General features: G+C 36.8%; 1 protein-coding gene and 1 pseudogene across 6 annotated transcripts in view; one reads left to right on the forward strand and one right to left on the reverse strand.

Moving 5' to 3' along the window:
- TESK2 (testis associated actin remodelling kinase 2) overlaps positions 1-27,451 on the forward strand; it is a 152,978-nt gene that overhangs the window by 104,006 nt on the left and 21,521 nt on the right. For 3 of the 6 annotated variants that reach the window (XM_077149851.1, XM_077149854.1, XM_077149855.1), the window contains one exon: positions 6,380-6,565. The exons of 2 other annotated variants lie outside the window; for them this stretch is intronic. In XM_077149851.1, coding sequence (XP_077005966.1) covers positions 6,380-6,565 — 186 coding nt within the window. The remainder of the gene's footprint in view (positions 1-6,379; positions 6,566-27,451) is intronic. One more of the 6 variants, XM_077149852.1, reaches the window with a different exon arrangement.
- On the reverse strand, positions 19,680-19,954 carry LOC143674319 (mitochondrial import receptor subunit TOM5 homolog pseudogene; annotated as a pseudogene).

A 27,451-nucleotide genomic window follows, 5' to 3' on the forward strand; every position in this document is an offset into this window, starting at 1 on the left:
TCACTTTAAAAAATAATCATTTGTTTAAAGACTTAGAAGTCTAAAGTTCATCCTTATTACAGGTAGTTAAAAACAAACAAATAATCAAACAAAAAACCTAAAGGCCTGTTACAAGTTAATGTCTACAATTACAGTGAAGACTCACAGAGGTTATTTCAAGCCCAAAAAGTCAAGAACACTACTATATATGAGATATAATTCTTCCTAATAATGTCAGTACTTTGTAGGCATTAACAAGAGCTATGCTTCTGTGTTGTAATTATTGACAAATATACATGAACAGAAATAAGGAACAGTGCTCACACTGTGGTGGAGGATAAACATTCCACCAAATTAGAAATTAATGTCATTCAAGTTCAAGCCCTGTGCTGAAGTTTTTTAAGCATTTACTTTTATCATCCTTAGTGAAACCAATAGCTATGCTGCCAAGTAAAATTGTAAGGCAATTAAACCTAGACGTCTCCAGAGACCTGTGAAATCATGGCCTTTACTGACCCCCTTCTGAAAATAACCAAGAGCATTTGGATCTTTGGCTTCATAGCCATCAATATAATAACATAATAAAGATCATTAATATCATAAGCTGTGTCCATATTTCATTATGATTCAGGAAAGACTGGCAGTATACATTCACACAGTACACAATGTATGTTGTATATGGCTGTAAGCAAGATAACAAACAACAGAAAATATTCAGTACAACACAGCAAGAAAATGTTGCAATCTGGTCATTCATTTCTGCCATTCCACTACACCTTACTTTTAAATCTGGGACATGGTCACAGATTTTAAAGCATGTTCTCTGTTAGCAAAACCAACACACAAGCCCTTCCAATGAGCTCACTTTTCAGAGGAAAACCATATAAACAGGAAATGCAATCAGTACTTTAGCACTTATTAGTTTCAGAGCTCTGGTGGACAGAAGGCCTGAGAGAGGGAGAATTTTGTCTTTAAGGAATTTTTACACGCACTTCTGAGAAAAGAAATGCACAGAAAATGCTTCTTGAACTAGGGTGCTTGTTATGGGTATGTTCATTCACAAAATTTTAGCAAGCTGTACAGTTGTCTATCTGCACTTTTTCTGTGTTATATGTCAATAAATTTTTTTTTTAATTTAAAGGCACTAACAACAGCAGAGGACTAAGTAACAAAAGAAAAATATTGACAATTCTATGATTTCAGAGAAGGAACTGATAGTTGTTAATAAATAAAATCTGTAATAATTAATTACTAAATGCCAGGTTCCATGCTAAACATTTTTGTTCTTTTTCATTAATTATTAAATTTAAAAAATATATATAACAACAAAACACATTCTTAACTTATGATCATTCTGTTCTACATATATAATCAGTAATTCATCTCATCACATAGTTGCATATTCATCATGATTGTCTCTTAGAACATTTGCATCAATTCAGAAAAAGAAAAAGACAACAGAAAAAAATTCATACATACCATACCCCTTACCCCTCCCTTTCATTGATCACTAGCATTTCAGTCTAAATTTATTTTAACATTTGTTCCCCCTATTATTTATTTTTATTCCATATGTTTTACTTGTCTGTTGATAAGGTAGATAAAAGAAGCATCAGACACAAGGTTTTCACAATCAAATAGTCACATTGTGAAAGCTATATCCTTATACAATCATCTTTAAGAAACATGGCTAGTGGGACACAGCTCTACATTTTCAGGCAGTTCCCTCCAACCTCTCTATTACATCTTGAATAACAAGGTGATATCTACTTAATGCGTAAGAATAACACTCTTCCCCATTTTGGTCAAGAAGGTTTTCTCAATCCCTTGGTGCTTGAGTCTCAGATCATTCTAGGATTTCTGTCCCACGTTGCCAGGAAGGTCCACACACCTGGGAGTCATGTCCCACATAGACGGGGGAGGGCGGTGAGTTTGCTTATTGTGTTGGCTGGAGAGAGAGGCCACATCTGAACAACAAAAGAGGTTCTCCTGGGGGTGACTCTGAGGCCTAATTTTAAGAAGGCTTGACCTATCCTTTGCGGGGTTTAGTTTCATATGAACAACCCCCAAGATTGGGGGCTCAGCCTATTGCTTTGGTTGTCCCCACTGCTTGTGAGAATATCAAGAATTCAACTTGAGGAAGTTGAATTTTCCCCTTTTCTCACCATTCCCTGAAGGGGACTTTGCAAATACTTTTTTATTCACTGTTCAAATCACTCTGGGATTTATCAGGGCATCACTCTGGACAAACCATCTAAATCTCATGTCCTACTCAAGGTTCCATGAACTTATGGTGTTAAATTAAGCTGTCTATATAAGTTATATTAGAAAATGCACTAGTCAAAATAAACATTTTGCTTTTTGTACCAAATAAACATTTTTGCTTTAGTCAGTCTCACACATAAGTTAAAATTTTTAAATATTAATTACCATCTGTTTTCAGCACCCTGCAGTAATGACATTCCTTTGTTCTTCATGCAAAAACGTTTTTTAAATTTGTACATTTAGTCACTATCATTATACACTCTAAGCATTCCTAGATTATACCATCTCAGTCTTTATCATCTATCTTTCTTTCTGATTCCATTTATGCCCCCAGCCCTCTTCCCTCTATCATTCTCACATTCAGCTTCATTCAATGTTTTAACATAATTGTATTACAGTTAGGTAGTATTGTGCTATCCATTTCTGAGTTTTTACAATCAGTCCTGTTGCACAATCTGTATCCCTTCAGCTCTAATTACCCAATATCTTACCCTATTCATTGGTTTTTAAAGACGGAAAATATGATAATAAGTTAGCTATTGCTATTTAATAGGGAACCACAAAACCTCAAAGGCTGACAACAAATAATGTTTTTCATACCTCTTCAGAGTTCAGCTGAGCTGAAGGAACTATGCCTGATTAGGCAGTTCTGCTGGTCTCAGCTGGGCTTGCTATTCATCTGCAGGTCAACTGGTGGTCTGCTCTAAGCCAGACTTTTTGTGGGCCAGCTTTCTCCATCTATTTCTATTTTTTTTTTAATTTTTTTATTAATTAAAAAAATTAACAAACAAAACATTAAGATATCATTCCATTCTACATATACAATCAGTAATTCTTAATATCATCACATAGTTGCATAATCATCATTTCTAGAACATTTGCATCGATTTGGAAAAAAATAAAAAAGACAACAGAAAAAGAAAGAAAACGATAACAGAAAAAAAAGATTATACATGCCATACCCCTTACCCCTCGCTTTCATTTACCACTAGAACTTCAGACTAAATTTATTTTTAACATTTGTTCCCCCTATTATTTATTTATTTTTTTATTATTAATTTAAAAAAAATTAACACAACATTTAGAAATCATTCCATTCTACATATGCAATCAGTAATTCAATCAGTAATTCTTAATATCATCACATAGATGTATGATCATCATTTCTTAGTACATTTGCATCGATTTAGGAAAAGAACTAGCAAAACAACAGAAAAAGATATAGAATGATAATATAGAGAAAAAAGTAAAAATAATAATAATAATAATAAATAAAAATAATATATATAAAAAAACACAAAACACAAACAAACAAACAACAAAAAAAACTATAGCTCAGATGCAGCTTCATTCAGTGTTTTAACAAAATTACATTACAATTAGGTAGTATTGTGCTGTCCATTTTTGAGTTTTTGTATCTAGTCCTGTTGCACAGTCTGTATCCCTTCAGCTCCAATTACCCATTATCTTACCCTGTTTCTAACTCCTGCTGGACTCTGTTACCAATGACATATTCCAAGTTTATTCTCGAATGTTGGTTCACATCAGTGGGACCATACAGTATTTGTCCTTTAGTTTTTGGCTAGACTCACTCAGCATAATGTTCTCTAGGTCCATCCATGTTATTACATGCTTCATAAGTTTATCCTGTCTTAAAGCTGCATAATATTCCATCGTATGTATATACCACAGTTTGTTTAGCCACTTGTCTGTTGATGGACATTTTGGCTGTTTCCATCTCTTTGCAATTGTAAATAATGCTGCTATAAACATTGGTGTGCAAATGTCCGTTTGTGTCTTTGCCCTTAAGTCCTTTGAGTAGATACCTAGCAATGGTATTGCTGGGTCGTATGGCAATTCTATATTCAGTTTTTTTTTTTTTTTTATTTTTTATTTTTTTTTTATTAATTAAAAAAAGAATTAACAAAACAATTAGAAATCATTGCAATCTACATGTACAATCAGTAATTCTTAATAACATCACATAGTTGCATATTCATCATTTCTTAGTACATTTGCATCGATTTAGAAAAAGAAATAAAAAGACAACAGAATAAGAATTAAAACAATAATAGAAAGAAAAAAACAAAAAAAACAAAAACAAAAAACCTATACCTCACATGCAGCTTCATTCAGTGTTTTAACATAATTGCATTACAATTGGGTAGTATTGTGCTGTCCATTTCTGAGTTTTTATATCCAGTCCCGTTGTACAGTCTGTATCCCTTCATCTCCAATTATCCCTTCTCTTTTTTTTTTTTTTTTAATTAACGGAAAAAAAGAAATTAACCCAACATTTAGAGATCATACCATTCTACACATGCAATCATTAATTCTTAACATCATCACATAGATGCATGATCATCATTTCTTACTACATTTGCATTGGTTTAGAAGAACTAGCAACATAACCGAAAAAGATATAGAATGTTAATATAGAGAAAAAAATAAAAGTAATAATAGTAAAATCAAAACAAAACAAAACAAAACAAAACAAAAACCTATAGCTCAGATGCAGCTTCATTCAGTGTTTTAACATGATTACTTTACAATTAGGTATTATTGTGCTGTCCATTTTTGAGTTTTTGTATCTAGTCCTGTTGCACAGTCTGTATCCCTTCAGCTTCAATTACCCATTGTCTTACCCTGCTTCTAACTCCTGCTGAGCTCTGTTACCAATGACATATTTCAAGTTTATTCTCGAATGTCCGTTCACATCAGTGGGACCATACAGTATTTGTCCTTTAGTTTTTGGCTGGATTCACTCAGCATAATATTCTCTAGGTCCATCCATGTTATTACATGGTTCATAAGTTTATCTTGTCTTAAAGCTGCATAATATTCCATCGTATGTATATACCACAGTTTGTTTAGCCACTCTTCTGTTGATGGAGATTTTGGCTGTTTCCATCTCTTTGCAATTGTAAATAATGCTGCTATAAACATTGGTGTGCAAATGTCCGTTTGTGTCTTTGCCCTTAAGTCCTTTGAGTAGATACCTAGCAATGGTATTGCTGGGTCGTATGGCAATTCTATATTCAGTTTTTTGAGGAACCGCCAAACTGCCTTCCACAGTCCATCTATTTCTTAACATCCTCCTGGGACCAGTGTATTAACCTGGGCATATCTACGAGCCCATTTGCACAAGTGCTTTTCATGACTGCTTATGATTAGTTTGCTTGGCCAACATCCCACTGGACAAAGTAAGTCACATAACTGAGCCCAGTGGTGGAAATTATGCCTTGCCCACAGAGGACAGTACTGCAAAGTTACATTGCAAAGAGCTTAGATTCAGTAAGGGGTGAAAAATTGAGACCATACCCTGTAAATATCCCAATGAGCAGATGACACTGTATCTTAATTATTTGTCTTTTCTACCCTGCATGAAGGTTAACAGTCTCCTGTTTTAAAAAACCATAGTAACTACTCATTACTAAACACCCACCATGGGCCTAGTGCTATGCTTGATATTGCATATTAACTATAATTCTTACAACTCTGTGAAATAGGTCCTGTTTCCTCCATTTTATAAATGAGAAAACTAAGATTTAGAGAAATTGATTGCCCCAAAGTAGGATTTGGACCCAGGTTCATCTGATTTCAAAGCTTGTTCCCTTTGCATAAATCAGCATGCTTCCAATAATTTACTTTTGAATTCCCTACAGTGCTAATCACGGGTTCTTGTATATATAGCATGTATTATATTTATAGAATTGAATTCTGACTTTATCTACTTTGAGTTATTTGGAAAAGATATTTCCTTGTTATTAGGTATATATAGAATGTGTTTGGGTGCAAGTAGCAGAAAATTTTTCAATGGCCTTAAACAACAAAAAGACTCATATAACTGAAATTCTAGCAATATGTTAGGTTAAAGGTTGGTTTAGTTCAGTTAAATAGGTGTTATCCAGAGACTCACTTCTTTCCATTTTTTTTTTCCCTGTCTTTTATTTGTCTACTTAATCCTAAGGCTGGCTGTCATTCGTAATAAAAAAAGTGGCTGCTAGCAATTCATCTGTTATATGTTTTTCTTCAACATCCAAGATGGAGGTAGGAGGCAGAAAGAGGAAAAGAGAAGAGAAAGAGATCCTTCTGGACAAATTGTGCATTATGTCATAATTCTTTTCTATTTCAGTTTGTTGAGAAAGGCACAGTCTGGGACATATCCTCACAATCAAGCAGCTTGGGAAACTTCAATGTGCAGAAACCCTCAAGCCTAGAAGATTGGGTATTTGTGGAATGGGTAAAGCATAGGATTGTTGAGCACTGGACTCAAGTGACAATACTTTTTGGTCAAAGGGGTCAACAAATGAATTACTTGGTGGGTAGGGCATTTTGGGGTCTCTCTTGTCTTTTCTACCAAGGGGAAACTATTCTTCCTTTTAATCCCCCCACTGTGGCAGTGAGAACCATTTAGCTATAATAAACAAAGTAATTGCAGAATATTCCTTGGCCTGGTGAAGTGATTCTGACTCTTTACAGCAAAACTACCTCAGTCAGGCAGATACTTGGTACTGAAAGAAATGCTCTTAGCTTAGGAAATGGATCAGTTCTCCAGGCTGCTGGAGGGCTTTTTTTCAGTCATGTAACATTGTCCTCTTTTCACTTCCTATTCCTACTGCAACCTTATACCTTTTCCTTTATTAAAGAATAGTTATTTTGAATATTTATTGTTTATATTGGTTGGTGAAATGTGTTGCTTCTGAGGTGATATTGTCAGACTTATAAGAAGCCTCATAATCAGAGAGCTTATAATGAAAGGAAACTCTGTGGATTCAGTGACCAAACTCTTGCATTATTTGTAAAAATGAGCAGCCAGACCCTGATCCCAGTTTCTTGAGTGTGCTGTGATATTGCTATTAGTTATACCTGCTTCTTTTCTTGTTTTGGTGTGTGTGCGTGTGCATGTGTGTGTGAGTGAGACCTAGTGTGGAGTACCTTCCTGGCCTTATTTACCTTGTACCAAATGGGAAGTTGCCTGGGTTGGCTTTGGGGCCGCTAATACTAACATGTAGTAGTTAAGAGGCTATACCAGAAGTACAAACACTGATTACCTTTATGATTCAGGACTTCCTGAAGACTGGTGGTGGTAGGGGAAATGGCAGAGATTTGAATTAGATACTACAAGAGAAGAGAAGTTCATTTCACACATACCACTTTGAATGAAACTCCTGTGTTCTCTGCTAGGCCCTGGGCTTCTCAGGATGAAAGAAACTGGTTCCTATTATCTGTTGCTGCATAACAAGCCACCCCCAAATCTTAATGGCTTAAAACAACCATTTTATTCTGCTCTTGATTTTGTGGGTCAGGAATTCAGGAAGGTCTTTGGATATACTTCCAAGGTGGCTTCTTCATTCAGTATCTGGTGCGTTGGTGCTCTTTGGCCCTTTTTCACATGACATCTCATTCTCTGTATTCTCTGTGGCTTAGGCTTTTCATAGCATGGAGATCTTAAGATGGTTATAGTTTTTTGTTGCAACCAGCAAGTTTTACAAGTGAAAGCACAAGGCTTCTTCTGACCCAGCCTCAGAAGTTACTTAAACTGCATTTTATTGGTGAAGCAAGTTACTACAGCCAACTCTGATTCAGAGCAGGGTAGGGGATTAAACTCTAATCTCTACCTCTCAATGACCATCTTTAATCCACTGAAGTGCCTTTAATAAATTCAGTGTTTAGTGGCTGGAGTGGTGAGAAATTTCTTACTGTGTCCTTCCTTACAAATTGTTGTTTTTAAATATCCACCTGCTAGCCCATGCTGTTAACTCTCAGGTCCCTCTCTGTCTTAATAATTGTCATTCATTCTGGCTCTTGTTTGTTTTCTCTATTACTTCCCATTTTCCATTAAATTATTTTTCTTGTATTTCAAACACAATCTAACTCTCTTACACCTAAAGCTGGTCGTCTTTTCTATCCTTATTTCTCTTATTAGAACCTATTTCTTCCACATAAAAAATGACTTTTTCTCCACATTTCTTGAGTTTAATCAGTCCTGATCCAATCCTATTATTTTATTCTTTGTGATGTTTTTCTTATTCTTTTTTCCTGGCCATTCCAACTGCCATATCTTCTTCCATGCCTGTATTCTTAAAAGTGCTTTGTAGCTGATTTTCCTGTCCCTGGTCTTTGCTTCAGTTTGATATACACTACCTGAATAAGCTTCATTAGGTATACTTTCTTATACCACTACCTGAATAAGCTTCATTAGGTATACTTTCATAATGTCATGTACTTCTTCTGTTTAAAAGCATTTAGCTTTTAGCCCCTCTCTAATCTGCTTTCAGAATACGAATCCCTCTCTTTAATTAGGTTGGCCTTTTTGCTTTCTTCTACACTTGCTGGGTTTAGATGTGCTTCTAGGACCTGAAATGTCCTATCTCTCTGTCAAATCCCAGATCCTCTAATGATGCTCAGTCTTCCGAATAGGGCCTATAATAATCCCCTGTGCAGGATGTGTTTATAGTTGATTGTCTGGTATAGACCCAGCTATGGGAAAGCTGAATTAGCCCCAGTGGAAAAAACAGAAATCAAAAGTATATGAAATGTCCTATCTCAAGTCCATTAACAATTTGAAGTTTGTTGTATTTTACTTAAATTTCTATTTGGAAAAAAATAGCTTAAACTTCCTATAAATACATTTGGCATCTGCTTTGCTTTTTTTTTTTCTTCTATTTTTTAAAGCTCAGTTTATTGAAGTAATTTACATATATTAAAATTAATAGATCTTAAATTTGAAGTTTGATGAGTTATGACTTGTTTTTAGACTTATTTGCATAGCAAAATTTGTTAAATATGTGATAAAAATAAATTTGAGAGGCACTGCAGCATTGCCATACATGGAAAGAGTAACAGTTGTTCATATACATCAGTAAAATCTCACTAATTTAGTCAAATTGTGATTAAATGGGAACAATTTTGAATTTGAGGATATTTGGTAAACAAATGTAATATTATTACCCTTTAGGATTTAGGGGACTCTGCTGTGAAATCACAATGTGACACCATGTGGCTCATATTACCTCTTTGAATCTCAGTTTCTTCATCCGGATAGCTAGGAGGTCATATTAAAAGATCTCTTGGGTCCCTTCCAGCTCAAAAGTCTGTGACTTTCAGTTTATGCTCCTGGTACTAACTCAGACCATTCCCTCCTGGAAATTTTCTTCAGCCTTCCATTACTCCCATACTTTCCTGGTTTTTCACCTCTTTGTCCTTCTACTTTACTTTTGAAATAGGTAATAAAAATTTTGGGGGGGGTTTGGTCATCTAGTAATTAAAGAATCTCTAAATAAATTGTGGTACATGTTTTCTGCTCTTATTTTTAGTAACTCACCATGACATTTGAGAAATAGGATTCTGAGGTTGGCAGTTTAATTTACAAATAATGGAATTGCTCATTTATTTACTTTATCCTTAAGGCAGTGTTTTCCTGACTTACTTGCTGGCTTCTAGTTTATTCATTTAAAAATATTTACTGAGCTCTTACTATGTGTTAGGCATTATTCCAGGTACTGGAAATACACTATAATGAACAAATAAAAATCTCTACCCTAGTGGAATTTACATCTTAATCTGTAGAGGTTGGGCAGAGGAATTAGATTAAACAAGAAAACAAATTGTAATATAAATGGTTTTAGTGCTGAAGGGGCTTGCAATTTTAAGTATTTGGGACAGGAAAAGTCTCAGAGAAGAAATGAAAGCTTAAGGAGGTAAGAGAACTAGGTACGTGTATATCTGGGGGAAGGGTGTTCTAGGGAACAGCAGGGGCAGACACATGGGAGCAGAAGTGTGCCTGTTGTGGTTGAAGAACTTCAAGGAGGGTGGTGGGGCTGCAGCAGAGAGAAAGCAGAGAGTAGATGTAGATGAGGGTCAGAGAGGAAACACAGGAGAGATCACATAGAGTCTTGTAGACCATTGTAAGGACTTCAATTTTTACTCAGGTAGAATAGGGAGGTTTTTGGAGGGTTTTTGAGTGGAGGTATGACATGATGTGACATTTTAACAGGATACCCTGGCTATTCCTTGGTAAATAGATTGAAAAGAGAGAAAAGGATGAAAGCAGGAAGACCTGTTAAGAGACTGTTGGAATTAAGCCATGTGGGAGACTATGGTAATTTGAACCAAAGTGGTAGCAGTGGGGCTGTTGGTTCTCTGTCTGTTTTGAAAGGAGAGAAAATGGGGTTTCCTGACGCATTCTATGTGTGGGATGTGAGGAAAGAGAAGTCGAGGTTAACTGAGGTGATTATCCTCAACACCTGAAGGGTAGAGTTGCTGTTAATAGAGTTGGGGAAGACTATAAGAGGTACAGGTTGGGGATGGTCAAGAGGTCGTTTTGAAAAAGTTGAGTTTGAGATATTTATTGAACAACCAAGGGGTGCTGTCGTTCATAGAGCATATGGGTACCAAGTAGTACTGTGAGTATACCTTCCTTATTCAGATCCTGTTTATTAGCCTTTTCACTAGCCTTTTCAGATTGTGCATTAACTCCTGAGTAATAATAATGAAAAGTCATTAATTGTTTTTTCTTACTAAATGTTCTGTATATGTCAGGGTCTGCTAAGCTTCTCCCTACCTTCAATATGTTATTGATCACAGAGTGCCATGAAATAAGTAGTATTTTTCCCATTTTACAGATGAGAAATCTGAGGCTCAGAAAGACATGAATTTATCTAAAGTTTCTTAGCCTAAGTAGTAGAGTTAGGATTTGAACCAACTTCTGGCTAACTAATTCTGTGTTTGCCAGACTGTACGCTCCTTTGGCTTGGCAGTTTTGCTCACTGCTATATCTTCAATAACTGGCATTTAATGGGTATGCAAGAAATATTTGTTGAATGAATGGATAAATGGATGAATGCTTCTTTTTTTGTGTGTGATTTTTCGCGGCCACTTTCTTTTTTTTTTTAATTTAGTTATTACTTAAAAAAATAAGGAACAAAATAAAACAACATACATAATCAGTAATTCACAATATCATCACCTAGTTGCATATTCATCATTTCTTAGAATATTTGCATTAATTCAGAAAAAGAAACAAAAAGACAATAGAAAAAGAAAACGAACACAGGAAAGAAAAAAAGATTGTACCTATCATACCCCTTACCCCTTGCTTTCATTGATCACTAGCATTTCAAACTAAATTTATTTTAACATTTGTTCCCCCTATTATTTATTTTTATTCCATATGTTCTACTTGTCTGTTGACAAGGTAGATAAAAGGAGCATCAGACACAAGGTTTTCACAATCACACAGTCACATTGTTACAGCTGTATCATTAGGATGAATGCTTCTTAACACTTGAGCTTCTAACCATCAAACTGTTAGCCATTTGGGAAAACCTGTTACTTGTCTTTAAAGAAAGAAAAGGCATCTCCCCCTTTCAAAGCCATTTTGACCATCCATTTCATGGTGTTGGTAACAGTAGGACATCTGAAGAATTTAGAAAGTTTTTCAGGGGATTTCTATCTAATCTTTCTCCTAGAATCCTTTCATGAATGTGAAACTATTGTGGCAGTTGAACTCACAGAGCTCCTTTTGATTTTAAATGTGTTTCTAATAGAAGATTTGCTAGGTGGGATTTTCTTAATTTGATAGCTTGTATCATTCACAGGAGTTGGCTTTTGAGAACTGTTTTTTGGATTCTGTAGCAAATGGGACTTAGGGAAAGAGGATGGTCTCCCCATATACCTCTTGCACCTACTGCTTAATGGCATTTTTGCTTTCTTATGCCTGATACATAATCACTATCTCATGTGCTGTATTTGCTTTCTCTTTTTGTTGACTTGTCTTAGTATGGTCATCATTGTTTACTTAGATTATAAATTCTTATAGTAATGGTTTCTAAAGTAGATCACAAGCATTTCTTCCCTTACCTGCTCACTTTAGTACATTTCACCCTCCCATAGCAGGTGTTTGGATTTGTTTCCTACTCAACACTTATTATTACTTAATAATTATTAAAAAGGTACTTTGTTTCCTGAAGGTGAACTTCAGAAAAGGAAAAGTTTTTCTGTGAAGGTGGCAGAATAATTGTCTAAAGCCTTCCATAGTACTAGGCACAAGTAGCTGCTCAATACATGCTTAATGAAGTAATGACTTATAAAATGTTAGTATAATGCTTAGCTGTTCTACAAATGCTGCTTCTCTTTCTTTTCATCCTTGACTTCTGCCATTTTCTACATTCTGTCAATCACCAGGTCCTATCCATTTTAAATCCTCCTTACTAGCTTGAATCTATCTTATGCCAATTCCTTCTGCCATCCTCATTTTTTTTTTTTTTTTTTTCTTTTTTAAAGAGAGAGGGAGGAAGGGAAGGAAAGACAGAGAGAAGGAAGGAAGGATGGAAGGAAGGAAGGGAGGAAGAAAGGGAAACATCTTTAAACATTTTCTTGTTTTATTATATTTTGTTTGTTTGTTTGTTTTTTTTTTACATGGGCTGGGGCCGGGAATCGAACCGGGGTCCTCCGGCATGGCAGGCAAGCACTCTTGCCCGCTGAGCCACCGCGGCCCGCCCCCTCATTTTTTTAATTGAAATTTTTTATTCTGGTAGCAATATACAATTAAAATTGTATACAGTTATACAGTTAAAATTTTCCATTTAACTGCTTTTATGTGTATAATTCAGTGACATTAATTACATTCAAAATATTGTGCTACCACCACCACAATCTATTACTAAAACCTTTTCATCACCCCAAACAGAAACTGTATCAATTGAGCAATAACTTCCCATTCCTCCCCATGCTCCTACCCTCAGCCTCTGGTAACCTGTACTCCACTCTAATCTTCCGTGTATTTGCTTATTCTAAGTATTTCATATAAGTGAAATCCTACATATTTGTCCTTTTGTGTCTGACTTATCATGGTGTGGTAGTTAGATTCACGTGTCAAGTTGGCTAGGTGAAGGTGCCTAGTTCTATTGCCGTGGACATTAGCCAGTGGCATGTGAACCTCATCTGTTGCTGATTACATCTGCAGTCGGCTAGGAGGTGTGCCTGCTGCAGTGAATGATGTTTGATTTAATTGGCTGGTGCTTAAATGAGAGACTCAACGTAGCACAGCCCAAGCAGCTCAGCATACCTCATCTCGGCACTACAGCTCAGCCCAGGCCTTTGGAGATGCAGAAAGGAATCACCCCGGGGAAAGTTGTTGGAACCCAGAGGTCTGGAGAGAAGGCCAGTAGAGATTGCCTTGTGTCTTCCCACGTAAGAAAGAACCTCAGTTGAAAGTTAGCTGCCTTTCCTCTGAAGAACTATACATTAACTAAATAAATCCCCTTTTATCGAAAGCCAATCCATCTCTAGTGTGTTACATCCTGCCAGCTAGCAAACTAGCACACATGGTATCTTCAGGGTTCATCCACATTGTAGCATGTGCGAGAATTTCATTCTTTTTTATGGCTAAATAATATACCATTGTATGTATATTTTGTTTATCCATTTTTCTGTTCATGCACACTGGGTTGTTTCCACCTCTTGGCTATTATGGATAATGTTGCTCTGAGCACTGGTGTACAAATGCTGTTCTAGTGCCTGCTTTCCATTCTTTTAAGTCTATACCTAGAAGTGGAGTTGTCAGGCCATACGATAAGTATGTGTTTAACTTTCTGAGGAACTGCCAAACTGTTTTCCTGAGTGGTTATAGCATTTTACATTCTTACCAACAATGTAAATTGGTTCCCATTTCTCTGCATCCTCATCAACACTTGTTATTTTCTTTTTTTTTTGATAAAAGCCATCCTAGTGGGTGTGAATTGCTATCTCATTGTGATTTTAATATGCACTTCCTTAATGGTATTAATTTTTTTATGTGCTTACTGACTATTCATTTATCTTTGGAGAAAAGTCCTTTGCCCATTTTTAAATTGTTTATCTTTTTGTTGTAGAGTTGTTGGAGTTCTTTGTATATTCTGGATATTAATTCCAGATGTATGATTTCCAAATGTTTTCTCCCATTTTGTAAGTTGTCTTTTCACTTTCTTTATAATGTCTTTTGGTGCACAAAGATTTTTAAGTTTGATGAAGATCAGTTTATCTATCTTTTTTCCTTTTGTTTCCTGCGTTTTTTTGGTGCCATATCTTAAGAATCCATTGCCAAAGGGTCGTAAAGATTTTCCCTTATGTTTTCTTCTAAGAGTTTTATGGTATTAGTTCTCATATTTATTTTAGGTTCTTGATCCATTTGGAGTTAATTTTTGAATAAGATATGAGTTAAATGTTTTAGTTTCCCAGGTTACCCACAGCAAATACCATGAACTAGGTTGGGTTAAACAATGGGAATTCATTTGCTTTTTTTTTTTTTCCCCAGCAAGGTCTATCTGAAGCTTGCATAAGAGCAACCTCTAGAGTAGGCTCTCGACTCTATTTGAACTTTCTCTGCCACTGATACTGATTCTGTGATCCCACAGTGCCAGGGCTGGGTTCATCCCTGGAGTCATCTCCCATGTTGCCAGGGAGACATTCACCCCTGGATGTCATGTCCTAGGTAGCAGGGAGGGCAGTGATTTCACTTGCAGAGTTGGGCTTAAAGAGAGTAAGGCTATATCTGAGCAACAAAAGAGGTCCTCCAGAAGTAACTCTGAGGCATACCTAAAGGTAATCTAGCTTCTCTGCTACCTACATAAGCTTCACAAGAGTATGCCTCAGGATCAAGGGCATGGTCTAAAGTTTGACACAGTATCAGGGGATTCCCTGATGGTAAGGTTTAATAGTTCCATATTCTTTCTCCCATCCCTCAAAGGACTTTGCCAAGACTTTTTGATTATCTGCTTAATATACTCTAGGATGTATTCAGGCATTACAATAATCTATACAGGATTAAAAGACCTCTTTTTTATTCTGTGCTCCCTGTATTCCAATTGTTCAAATGATAGGTTGAGTTAGATTATACACTGGAGAAAATTTCAGTTCCAGACCAAATGAGTGGTTCTTCCTTTGGTCTCAAAGAGTATGTATGGTTCTAAAATATAGACACTGTCTTCTTTACTCCTGAGTTCTGAATTACTTTAACCCCAACCTGATCGGCTTCATTCTTATCTCTAAATATCAGGTTATATATATATTTATATATCAGCCTCTCGAAATCCAGAGATAAACTTTATTTACTTTTGAGGCTGGGAAAAATGTCCTAATCAAAGCATCAAGGAGATGCTTTCTTCCTTAAGACTGACTGCCAGTAATCCTAAACTCCTCTGTCACATGGCAGTGTCCTCTGGTCTCTCCCTTCTCTTCTGGGTTCAGCTTCTTGCATCCTATACTTTCTCTCTCTCTCTCTGAATTTCATTCTCTTATGAAGGACTCCAGTAGTAGGATTAAGACCCATCCTCATTATTAAAAGATCCAACTTACAATAGGTTCACACCCATAGAAATGGATTGAATTTAAGAACATGTGTTTCTAAGGTACATACAGCTTCAAAACCCCACAGTAGAGATACAGTTTCATTCTTTTGCATTTGGAAATTCAGTTTTCTCTGCAACATTTTTTGAAGAGACATTGTTATCTCTTGCTGCAACCTTCTGACTATTCTCTTTGTTGGTCCGGATCCCACCTTAAATCTATAATTCATATTGCCAGCCAGACTGGTTCTTCTAAAAAGCAAACCTAATTTTGTTCCTCTCTGCATAAACACTTCTGTGGCTCCTCATTGCCCTCAGGGTAAAGTTCAAACATCTGCTCCTGCTAATTTCTGTAACCTTATTGCTCATTTCTCTGGCTTTTTTGTTCCTGTCTCATCTGTGTAGTCCAGCTATACTGAACCTGTTTCAGTTCTACAAATGGAAAATGACCATTTCTATCTCTGGGGCCTTTTTACCAGACTCTCTTTTTGTCTGGACTACATATCCATCTCCGTTTGACCAGGCCAACTCCTATTTAACCTTCAGGACCCAGGATAGGTATTACTTTCTCTGGAAGCCTTTTCTGATCTCCCAAATTAGTTAGATACCCCTGTTATATGCCTCCATAACACAAAAGTATTTATCACTGATTTTAATAGACCGTTTGCTTCTATATGTAGATTATATGTTCCTTGAGGGCAAGGACTGTTTTGTTTACTTGATACCATTGATTCCTAATAGAATGCCTCACACGTGATAGCTGCTTAATATAGTGTTTATTAATTGAATGAGTAAAGGAATGTGGCATTCTCTGGGTCAAAAACCTTCTGTGATGAGGATGCGAGGATAGTTCACTGGTAGAATTCTTGCCTGCCATTCAGGAGACCCAGATTCAATTCCCAGCCCATGTACTTACCAAAACAAAGAAACAAAAGAAACCAGCAAAGACAAACAAAAATTCAACAAATGATGCTGCAATAATGGATACTCACATTGAAAAAGAATGAAATGTGACCCCACCATACAGCATACAAAAAAAAAAAAAAAACCTTCAGTGATTTTCTCATTGATTTATAATGTAGTTCTTAACCTTAGCTGCTTACCAGAATTTCTTAAGAACTTTTTACCCCCAGTTTGGACATAAATCCCCTCTAATACTTGCTAAATAAAAGGGGGGGGGAGTTTAACATTATTTACAATTATGCAAACATTCATGGAGGCTGAATATTCCCAGCATAAGGGTGCACTATGACCATGAGAAATCTTTTCATACTTCCCAAATTGTTTTATATTAAGCTAGAAAGATCAGTCATGAGAGCCAAATTTGTTCCTTTTTTTTTTTTTTTTTTTAAATATTTTTATTGCCACAACAACATACATGGGGTACAAGGGTAATTCAGCAGTAGAATTCTCACCTGCCATATGGGAGACCCCGGTTCGATTCCTGGCCCATGCACTTTCCAAACAGCCAAACAAGTAAAACAAACAAAAAACCAACCAACCAAACAAAAAATTCAATAAATGGTGCTGCAGTAAGAGGATACTCACATGGAAAAAGAACGAATGTGACCCCTACCATACAGCATACAACAAAGAAAAAAAAAAAACACAAACATTCTTAACGTACAGACATTCCATACATAGTGTGCAATCAATGGCGCACAATAACATCACATAGTTGTATATTCATCACCATGATCATTTCTTAGAACATTACATCACTCCAGAAAAAGAAAGAAAAAACTCATACATACCATACCCCTTAACCCTTCCTCTCATTGACCACTAGTATTTCCATTTACCCAATATATTTTAACCTTTGTTTCCCTATTATTTATTTTTTATCCGTATTTTTCACTCATCTGTCCACACCCTAGATAAAGGATACATCAGACACAAGGTTTTCACAATCACACAGTCACATTGTTAACATTTTATCTTCATACAATCATCATTAACAATCATCTTCAAGAAGCAAGGCTATTGGCACAGCTCTACAGTTTCAAGTACTTCCCTTTAGCCACTCAAATACACCATAGACTGAAAAGGGATATCTATATAATGCATAAGAATAAACTCCAGGATAACCTCTCAACTCTTTTTGAAATCTCTCAGCCACTAACACTTATTTTTTCTCATTTCTCTCTTCCCCCTTTTGGTCCAGAAGGTTTTCTCAATCCCTTGATGCTAGGTCACAACTTGTCCTGGGATTTCTGTCCCTAGTCACCAGGGAGATTCACACCCCTGGGAGTCATGTTCCACGTAAGAGGGGAGGACAATGGGTTCCCTTACCATGTCAGCTTAGAGAGGCCACATCTGAGCAACAATAGAGGTTCTCTGGGAGTGACTCTTAAGCCTAATTTTCAGTAGGCTTATCTTCTCCTTTGCAAGAATATGTTTATAGGGGCAAATCCCAAGATTTGGGGGCTTGACCTATTGATTTGGTTGTCCCCACTGCTTGTGAGAGTATCAGAAATTCTCCAAATGGGAAAGTTGAATATTTCCCCTGTACTGGTTTGAATCTGTGGTGAACCCCAGAAAAGCCATGTCCTTTAATCTTCATTCAGTATTGCTGGGCGGGAGCATTTTGATTGTTCCCATGGAGATGTGACCCACCCAGTTGTGGGGGGTAACTTTTTTTATTAATTAAAAAAAATTAACAAACAAAACATTTAGATATCATTCCATTCTACATATACAATCAGTAATTCTTAATATCATCACATAGTTGCGTATTCATCATTTCTTAGTACATTTGCATTGATTTAGAAAAAGAAATAAAAAAGACAACAGAAAAAGAAATAAAATGATAATGGAGAAAAAAAAGACTATACATACTATACCCCTTACCCCTCGCTTTCATTTACCACTAGCATTTCAAACTGAATTTATTTTAACATTTGTTCCCCCTATTATTTATTTTTATTCCATATGTTCTACTCTTCTGTTGATATAGTAGCTAAAAGGAGCATCAGACATAAGGTTTTCACATTCACAGAGTCTCATTGTGAAAGCTCCATCATTGTTCAATCATCGTCAAGAAACATGGCTACTGGAACACAACACTACATTTTCAGGCAGTTCCCTCCAGCCTCTCCACTACATCTTGAACAACAAGGTGATATCTACTTAATGCGTAAGAATAACCTCCAGGATAACCTCTCGACTCTGTTTGGAATCTCTCAGCCCTTGACACTTTGTCTCATTTTACTCTTCCCCCTTTTGGTCGAGAAGTTTCTCTCAATCCCTTGATGTTAATTCTCAGCTCATTCTAGGGTTTTTCTCAGTCCCTTGATGCTGAGTCTCAGCTCATTCCAGGATCTCTGTCCCACGTTGCCAGGAAGGTCCACACCCCTGGGAGTTATGTCCCACGCAGAGAGGGGGAGGGTGGTGAGACTGCTTGTCATGTTGGCTGGAGAGAGAGGCCACATCTGAGCACAAAAGAGGCTCTCTTGGGGGTGACTCTTAGACCTAAATTTTAAGTAGACTTGACCTATCCTTTGTGGGGTTAAGTTTCATGTGAACAAACCCCAAGCCTGGGGGCTCAGCCTATAGCTTTGGTTGTCCACACTGCTTATGAGAATATCAAGAATTCAACGTGGGGGGTAACTTCTGATTAGTATATTTCCATGGAGGTATGTCTCCACCCATTGAAGCTGGAGTTGCTTACAAATCCTTTAAAAGAGGAAACATTTTGGAGAGAGTCCCTTTTATAGAGCCACGAGAAAGCCAGCAGACGCCGCCATGTTTGCCACATGCCCTTCCAGCTGAGAGAGAAACATTGAACTTCATTGGCCTTCTTGAACCAAGGTATCTTTCCCTGGATGCCTTAAATTGGACATTTCTGTAGACTTGTTTTAATTGAGACATTTTCTCAACCTTAGAACTACAAACTAGTGACTTATTAAATTCCCCCTTTTAAAAGCCATTCTGTTTCGGATATATTGCATTCTGGCAGCTAGCAAACTAGAACATCCCCCTTTCTCCCTATTCCCCTAAGGGGACCCTGAAAATGCTTCTTTATTCACTGTCCAAATCACTCTGGGATTTATCAGGGCATCCCACTAACCCAACAAACTCTCATGCCCTATTCAAGATTCCCTGTACTTATGGTGTTCAACTAAACTGACCATACACGTTAAATTAGGAAATGCATTACCCAAAATATAAATTTTGCACCAAATAAACATCTCTCCCTTTAGTCTCACACACAAATTGAAGTTTTAGGTCTTCATATGCTGTCCAGTTTCTTTCAGATAAAAAGAGTAACTAGTAGCAGGGCCATGTAAATGAGGAAATTCTATATAGAGGAGAGCAGGTCTTTGCAAATGTTTCATTTTCTTTGGGTCCAGCTTCAGAAAGAGGCCCTCAATCTAGAACATTACTGTCTCCTGCCTTCCGGTTGCAGGACTCTACTCTTCTCTTCTTAGGAACTTTTTTAAAAGAACAGCTGCAAGGACCTTACATAAGACTTATCGAATTAAAGTCTTGGGTGAGGTCCAGATATCTGTTATTCCTGGTGCCTGCCCATGCAAAATAATGATAATAATAATAAAGAAATAATAAATTGAAAAAGCTCCATAGGTTGTTTTAATGCCCATTTAGTATTAAAAATACATAATTCAGGATAAACTCTTAGACTAGTATGCTAATTTTCTATGTTATAGTATCGTTTTGCCTTTTTTCTTCTAGTTCTGCTCTTGTAGAACAAGTATTTTATAATTCAAGCAAGCTGGATTTCTTGTTTATTGAATAAGAATTATTTCCTCTGTACCTTTTATTCATAGTGCTTCTTCAGCCTGGCATATACACTTTCTCTCTGTCCTGTAGAAATCTTCCTTCTCTTCAAAACCCACTCAAACACTTTATTTTCTCCATAAAACCTTCACTGATTCTTTCTTCCTTTGCTGCTGTTGCACCTTCTCTCCTCCCCACCCCCATTTATTTGATTGTAATGTCTCCCTCCGTTGATTTCCTTCTGTGTAGTAATTACATACCTTCATTACACATTCTACTATGTATTAAACTTTGCTTCCCCATACAAGTGTTAAGCTACTAGAGTAGAAGAAACCAAGTCTTCAGAATCAAAAGTTTTGAGTGCAAGTCCAGACTACCATTTACTAGTTGAATAACCATAGACAACTTTCTTTGTAATTATTTGGGCTTGATTTTCCTCATTTTTATATTTAAAAAAAATACAAGAATGTTTTAAGATGTTGCAAGGTTCAAATGAGGTAACTATGAAAATGCTTTGTAAAGAGTGAATCCACCCTAGGGTACACAGGTAGTTCAGTGGTAGAATGCTTTCCTTTCATGCAGGAGACCTGGCTTCCATTCCATACCATGCACCACCCCCCCCACCACCAAAAAAAAGAATCCATCCTTTACCAATGTTAGTTGCTGGTCATTCTGGAGATTATTCTTATGCATTATACAGATATCCCTTTTCAGTTTTGGGGGTATTGGAGTAGCTAGAGGGAAATACCTGAAACTGTTGAACCATAATTCAATATCCTTAATTCTTGAAGATGATTGAATAACTATAGAGCTTTTAAGGTATGATTGTATGACTGTGAAAATCTTATGACTGATGCTCCCTTTATCCAGTATATGGACAGATGGAAAAAAGACAGATAAATAAATAATAGGGGGGAGAAAGGGTATAGGATGTTTTAGGTATACTTTTTTACTTTTATTCATTTTTTTGTTTTGGAGTAATGAAAATGATCAAAAATTGATAAATGCACAAGTATATGATGATACTGTAAACCACTGATTGTACAACGTGGATGATTATATGGTATACGAATATATAATATATCTCAATAAAATTGCATTAAAATAAAAGCCTCCTTGAATGGGTGGGGTCACATCTCCATGGAAACAACCTAATCAAAAGGTCCCACCCAATAATAGGTCTGCCTCCACAAGATTGGATTAAAAGGACATGGCTTTTCTGGGTACATAACAGATTCATACCAGCACAGTTATAATATGTGAGGGCAGAGATATTGTTTTACTCATCTTTATACTCCTAATGTCCTAGAGTACCTGGGATACAGACAGTATATATTGGTTAAATCATTGAAGAAATGAGGTGGGAAAAGGACTGCCAAACATTTTATACCGTCTAAAAAATGAAGTAGAGGTACATTCTCTAATGTATTTTGATATCTGTATTGGTAACTGGAACTCTTGCTTCATGAATGGAATAATTTCTAAATGTCCTTTTGCATAGTTAATTATAATACCTCTTGCATAGTCATCCCTAAGCTCTGTAACTAAGTTGCCCAACAATTAATTTTCTATCTGGATTAGCTAGTTGTTTTAGATTCCTTGGCTGCTCAAGAAAATGCAGTGCAATGGGAATTTATTAGTCCATTTTAGGCTAAAAGAAAGTCCAAGTTCAGGTCTCATCAAGGTGAAGCTTTCTTCCCTAAGACTGATGATCCCATATTATCGACAACCCCTTCCAACAGGAAAAAGTTAGAATGGCCATAGCCCAAATACCCTTGAAGAGTGAGAGAAAGATCAAAGGTGATAGTGGAGTTATATAGAGAAGGTCAGGTTTAATAAATGAATATGACTGCTGAATCAATATATTGCTATTTCTTTTAGTCTCCAATACCTTAGAGAAGCTAGAAACAAAAACCTAAAATTGTGGAATTGTAACCCATACCAAACTCTGAAATCTATTATATAACTAATTGTTGTGCTATGCTTTGAAATTTATTGCTTTTTTGTATACATGCGTTTATGCTACTATGAAAATCAAAATGACACTTTTCCCACAAAATTTAAAAATATGTATCATTGAGCTTTTCCCACAGATTTTTTACTAACTCTTATATCAAACATCTTAAAATCAAAATGGGTTTGTTTAAATAAAGTAAATGTTAAAGGACAAATCTGTAGAACACTAACTAAGATAATAATAAGACAGTACCTTTTGACCCCACAAAACTCTACCAAGCAGTCATCAGACTTATATATGATTTAAGATCAGTCCAGGTCTTCTGACCACTCTACCTAGTCTGCTTTCCTGCCCCAAAATCAGTAATAACTCTACTAGCAAAGTTGGCTATCAGTGCCTTATTTAAAGGCATTCCTCCCTCCAGCCTGCTACCACCCTTTATCTACTGCAACCCCTCTCATTCCAATTGATATAGGAATCTATGACATTAGTCTGTAATTCAGTTCAGACTGAACAAAGCAATCATTTAAGGAAGAGTAAAGAAACACATCCTGCTTTACCACCAGAATTGAGCAGTAGGGACTAGACAGTGGGCAAAATGAAAACAGAAACCAAAGAGGTTAAGTTTCTAATTAAGGTGATGTATATCAAAGGAGACTCTCTACTCAAATTAACCAATATTTCCTCTACTTCCTCTGCCTATATTAACATAGTACTTGGTTCCTGGACAAGGAAAAAGTCAAGCAAAAGTTAAAGAAGGCAAATTCCAGGCTAGAGTAGTGTATTCTAATGAAAAATGGTGGGCAGAGAAGTCAGAAAGGGAAAAAAGATTTCCAGTTTGCTATGTGGAAGGCCCAGTTTTCCAGCCCAACAGTCCCTCCAAGTGCAGACAGAAAACTCTGAAAGGTAAAAGGGCCAAGTAGGCAACCAAATATCCTCAAGTCCACAGAGGTACACAAAGATTACTTGGAATTACCTAGTCAAAGAAACAGGAACCAGGGGAAGAGAGGACCTATCCAGTTCCCATTCAGTTGCAGAGAAAATGATATTTGAGGTCTGGTGCATACATAGGTATCAAGAAGGATCATCTACATCTGCAAGGAAAAAAGATGAACCTTTCTTCCCCCCTTGGTTTTAGATCATCTCAAGTATCCTCTTTAATGAGAAACTTAATTTTAATAATTGAGTTATGTAAATCTAGATTTACTTTACCAACCTGTTCAAAATTGAACATATATCTACTTTTTATATATCCTCTGTCAGCCACTGGGTCTCCTTAGAAAGCAGCAAACGCTGGTCTAAGGCCATCTCTCAATCCAAGCAAAACAGCAGATATGGGCATGATGTCACTCAGAAGGGCTTTTGGGATTCTAAATTGTAACTTTTTTTTTTTTTAATGACTAGAGGTGAGGAATGACCATAACACAGAATTCTGAAACTCTTCCCAAATAAATTCAGAGGGTGCTGACATACAATTAACTTCACCTCATGGATCTACGGAGATCAGGTTCAATGCCATGCTAAGTTAGTGCGTGGCACAGAGTAGGTACCAATAAATCCTGGTTTATCAAGAGAAACTACCCAAGTTAGTAAATACAGTAAGAACCACACTAAACACAACTGTTGTCCTCCCTAAATGTGGGCCTTTCTAGTCTACATTCCAGCCTCCCTATAGCCAAGAAAATGGTCCTTAACTTACCTAGTTTCTTGGAAAGGCAATACCTGAAGAAGTCTGATCAGTTTCTCTACCCACCTTCTACCTCCTTCAATTAACGTGCTACCTATGTTGTTAGTGGTTAAAAAGAGAGAGAGAGAAAAATGCCCCCAGCCCTTATCGAACTGATATGAGAGACAGAGACAAAAAACAAACATTCAAATGAATGAAAAACTATAAGTTATGAGATATGCCACAATGAAAAAGGAAAGAGTGCTAACAGCGAGCATAATAAATGGAGGCACTAACTATCTAAATGGGGGTTTGGGGTGGGGTGGGGTCATAAGGCAAAACCACTACAGTGAAGTAAAAAGTTAAACAAAGATTTGAAAGTTGAGGAGTTAGCTAGGCAAGAAGTAGAAGAAGAAACTTTCAGGTATTATTTAATGTAAGTCTCAGTTTCATCCTATATAAAATAACAATAATAAAGCCTATACTCCAGAGGGCTGTCATAAGGATTAAAAAACTCCACAGAGGTTCACAAGTACATACTTGTACTTTAGGTATGCTAAACAAGCTTAAGTTCTTAAATGTGGTAGGTAAATTCATGCTGTCTTTCTGTGGGGATCATGAGAGAAGAGGAGGAGGAGGTATCTCCATGGCCTTTTTCTGCTTGGCTGCCAACTGCTAATAAAAGAAATATCTTCTATAATTTCCACAAGGAGATCTCAGTTATATTTTCTAAGTCCATGTGATTCTGACCATTTGAAGAGACTGCTGATCCTGAGGCCAGCATCCTTAGAATTTTGAACCACAGAGTGGCCATATACATTGTTTTTATATCTCTTTATATCATGCTTACCATAGTACCTACCAAATGGTAGACATTTATTAAATATTTGGTTTTGAATGATACTTACCAGAAAATTCCTCTAAAAGCACACTTTTATTGGAATGATTTCTAATTGTTTTGTTAATTCTTTTTATAATTAATAAAAAAAAAAAAAAAAGCTGGGCAACAAAATTTTGCCCACACAGAAATCTCACATGCATGCCAATAAAAACATAGGCAATGTTTATAAAAAAAAAAAAAAAAAAAGCACACTTTTCTTTTTTATCTTAAATTATATTAATTGACTAAATTGAAAGGGCTTCTATAGTAAAAGAGGAAACTGCTTATTTATTTAAACACACTCTTTCATGCATTTGTTCATTCAAGAATTTGTTCACTTCACTGATTCGAGGAAGTCGAGGAAGACCTGGTCCCTGCCATCAAGGTTATAGTGCCATGCGATAAGCAATACAAATATGTTCAGGTGTAGAATGGAGTATCAGGGAATGCTTCCCAGAATAAGGGACTTGATCAGGGTTTGGAAGGATGAATAAGAATTAGCAAAGCTACAAAGAGAAAGAAGGGCTCTCTGGGTAGTAGATAAGCATATGTAAAGTCAAAGAGGGTGAAACATTTAAATATTTTGAAGCATTGTTTGGATTGATAAAAGACATGAGAGGAAAAGCCTTCTTCCTCTAAGCCTTTTACTTTGTAATTCCAACTAATATTCTCTTTCTCTTTGAGTCAGTTCATTACTACTGACTGTTTCAGTTGGGGGTGCCCTGGTGGATCTCCTGAAGTGGAGTCTGAACAGTGGCAAACTTGGGCCTTGATGGATGTACGAATGTACGCTTGTAGTGGCAGTCGATCCCTGAGCTGAGAACAGGAGGCTTCTTTGAAGCATGAACCTCCCACAGGGCCCTCTTGGGATGCCTGTCCTGGAATTACCCAGGGCAGTAACAAAGCTTTCTTTTCTTCCTTAAACCAAGCCAGCAAGATGAGATGTCTGCTAGCCTTTGTGTGTGGAGCAGAGCAACAAACATACAGAGGCCAGCACAATGGCATTGTTGGGGTACAGTGAAAACTAGGTCAGGGCCCAGGCCCTCCCTATAGATGGCCCATCCAAGGAACAGAGATCTGACAAGTCACTGGTTTGTCTGTTTGGCATTGCTGCTGGTTTCTGAGTTAATGAGGGTATATAAGATTCCAGGATCTTTCCCATTTGCTGCTTTTAACACCTCAATTTGGAATCTCTGTGTTGCTCTTGACTCTTTCCTCAGTCTCCTCATCTACTATTCAGTTGCTAAATCATTTGATATTACCCCTGCATATTCTGACTTTCACTGATTTTTTTCCACACCTATAAAAGCACTTAGTCAGGTGTTGTTTGATTTTCATCCAGACCGTTACAGTACTCCTAGATTGTCTTTCTGCTTCCAGGCCTTCCACTATCCTGCTACTAGGGTGAACTTACTAAAATGCGGTTTGTTTTGTTTTAAGAAAAATGCCATGGTTTTATTATAGAACGAGGCCTTGAAATATCTGAAGAAGTCAATATTCAGTTGGTAAGGCAGCTGCTTTCTCTTTTACTTCTTTGGGTTACTAGAGCAACTCAGTAGAATAAAATAACAAAAATACGACCTTTTGCATAAGTCTTTTCAAGGCCTATATTGGTACAACTAATCTTCTGTCATATGCATCTAGTTTAGCATCCAGATAACTTGCACAGTACCACCTCAGTGCAGTAACACATTGTGCCTACTCTCTCCGCAATCCTCTTTGTGTATGATATTTGGAGCATCTGGAGGATTGGGGAGAGTGTTGGGAAGAGGAGAGAAGAAGAAACAGCATGAATGCCTTGCCGGGAGATCAGCTGCAATTGTACATGGCATGTCTGAACATGTCATTGTTACAAACCCAAGCATCATTGTTCTTTAACAGGAACATCTGGCGGGACTCCCCCCCCCCCCCATTGTGGTCATTATTGGCCTTGAGCTGGCTGACAGCCATACTAATGAAATAGCTATCTGGTGTGGGCTGACAGTCTTGCACCATGATACTGTGCTGGGTTTTGGGGAGTAGAAGGCTAGACAACTTCTCCACAATAACACCTTTCCCCTGGAACTGCTGTCCTTCCCATGCATAATACATTAATGTAAATGCACTTGGTTAGTTCTGTTGTTCTGAAAATAGCTGTGTATTTCACACTGGATACAGTCTGCTCCCAAATTTGCTCATCTCCCATTCTGTAGCATTGCTTGGTCTTGTTGAGACCTGACCAGGTTGGCATGATGTGGCAGCGGTAGAAGGGTGACTGTAAGCCAGTACGGTCTGCAACTGACTCTTCCTCCTAAAATGCAGTTTTAAAAAAAAAAAGCAAGACCTTTGTTTTTTCAATTTTTAAATATAACGTAAATACAAAGGGAGAAGAGAGAAATGAGACAAGAAAGTGTCAATGGCTGAGAGATTTTGAACAGAGCCGAGAGGCTATCCTGGAGGTTATTCTTACGCATTAAATGATATTATCTTTTTAGTTAAGGTATATTGAAGAGTCTGTAGCATTCTACATATATCAATTCCTTTAATCTTCATAACAACTCTATGGGTTAGATGTGCTATTATTATTCCCATTTCACAAATAAAAATTAAAGAAATTGAGTAATCAACCCAGGGTCATATTACTACCAGGAAACTAGGGT

Source organism: Tamandua tetradactyla, chromosome 2 (genome assembly GCF_023851605.1).
Source record: "Tamandua tetradactyla isolate mTamTet1 chromosome 2, mTamTet1.pri, whole genome shotgun sequence".
In the NCBI taxonomy this organism is placed as follows: domain Eukaryota; kingdom Metazoa; phylum Chordata; class Mammalia; order Pilosa; family Myrmecophagidae; genus Tamandua; species Tamandua tetradactyla.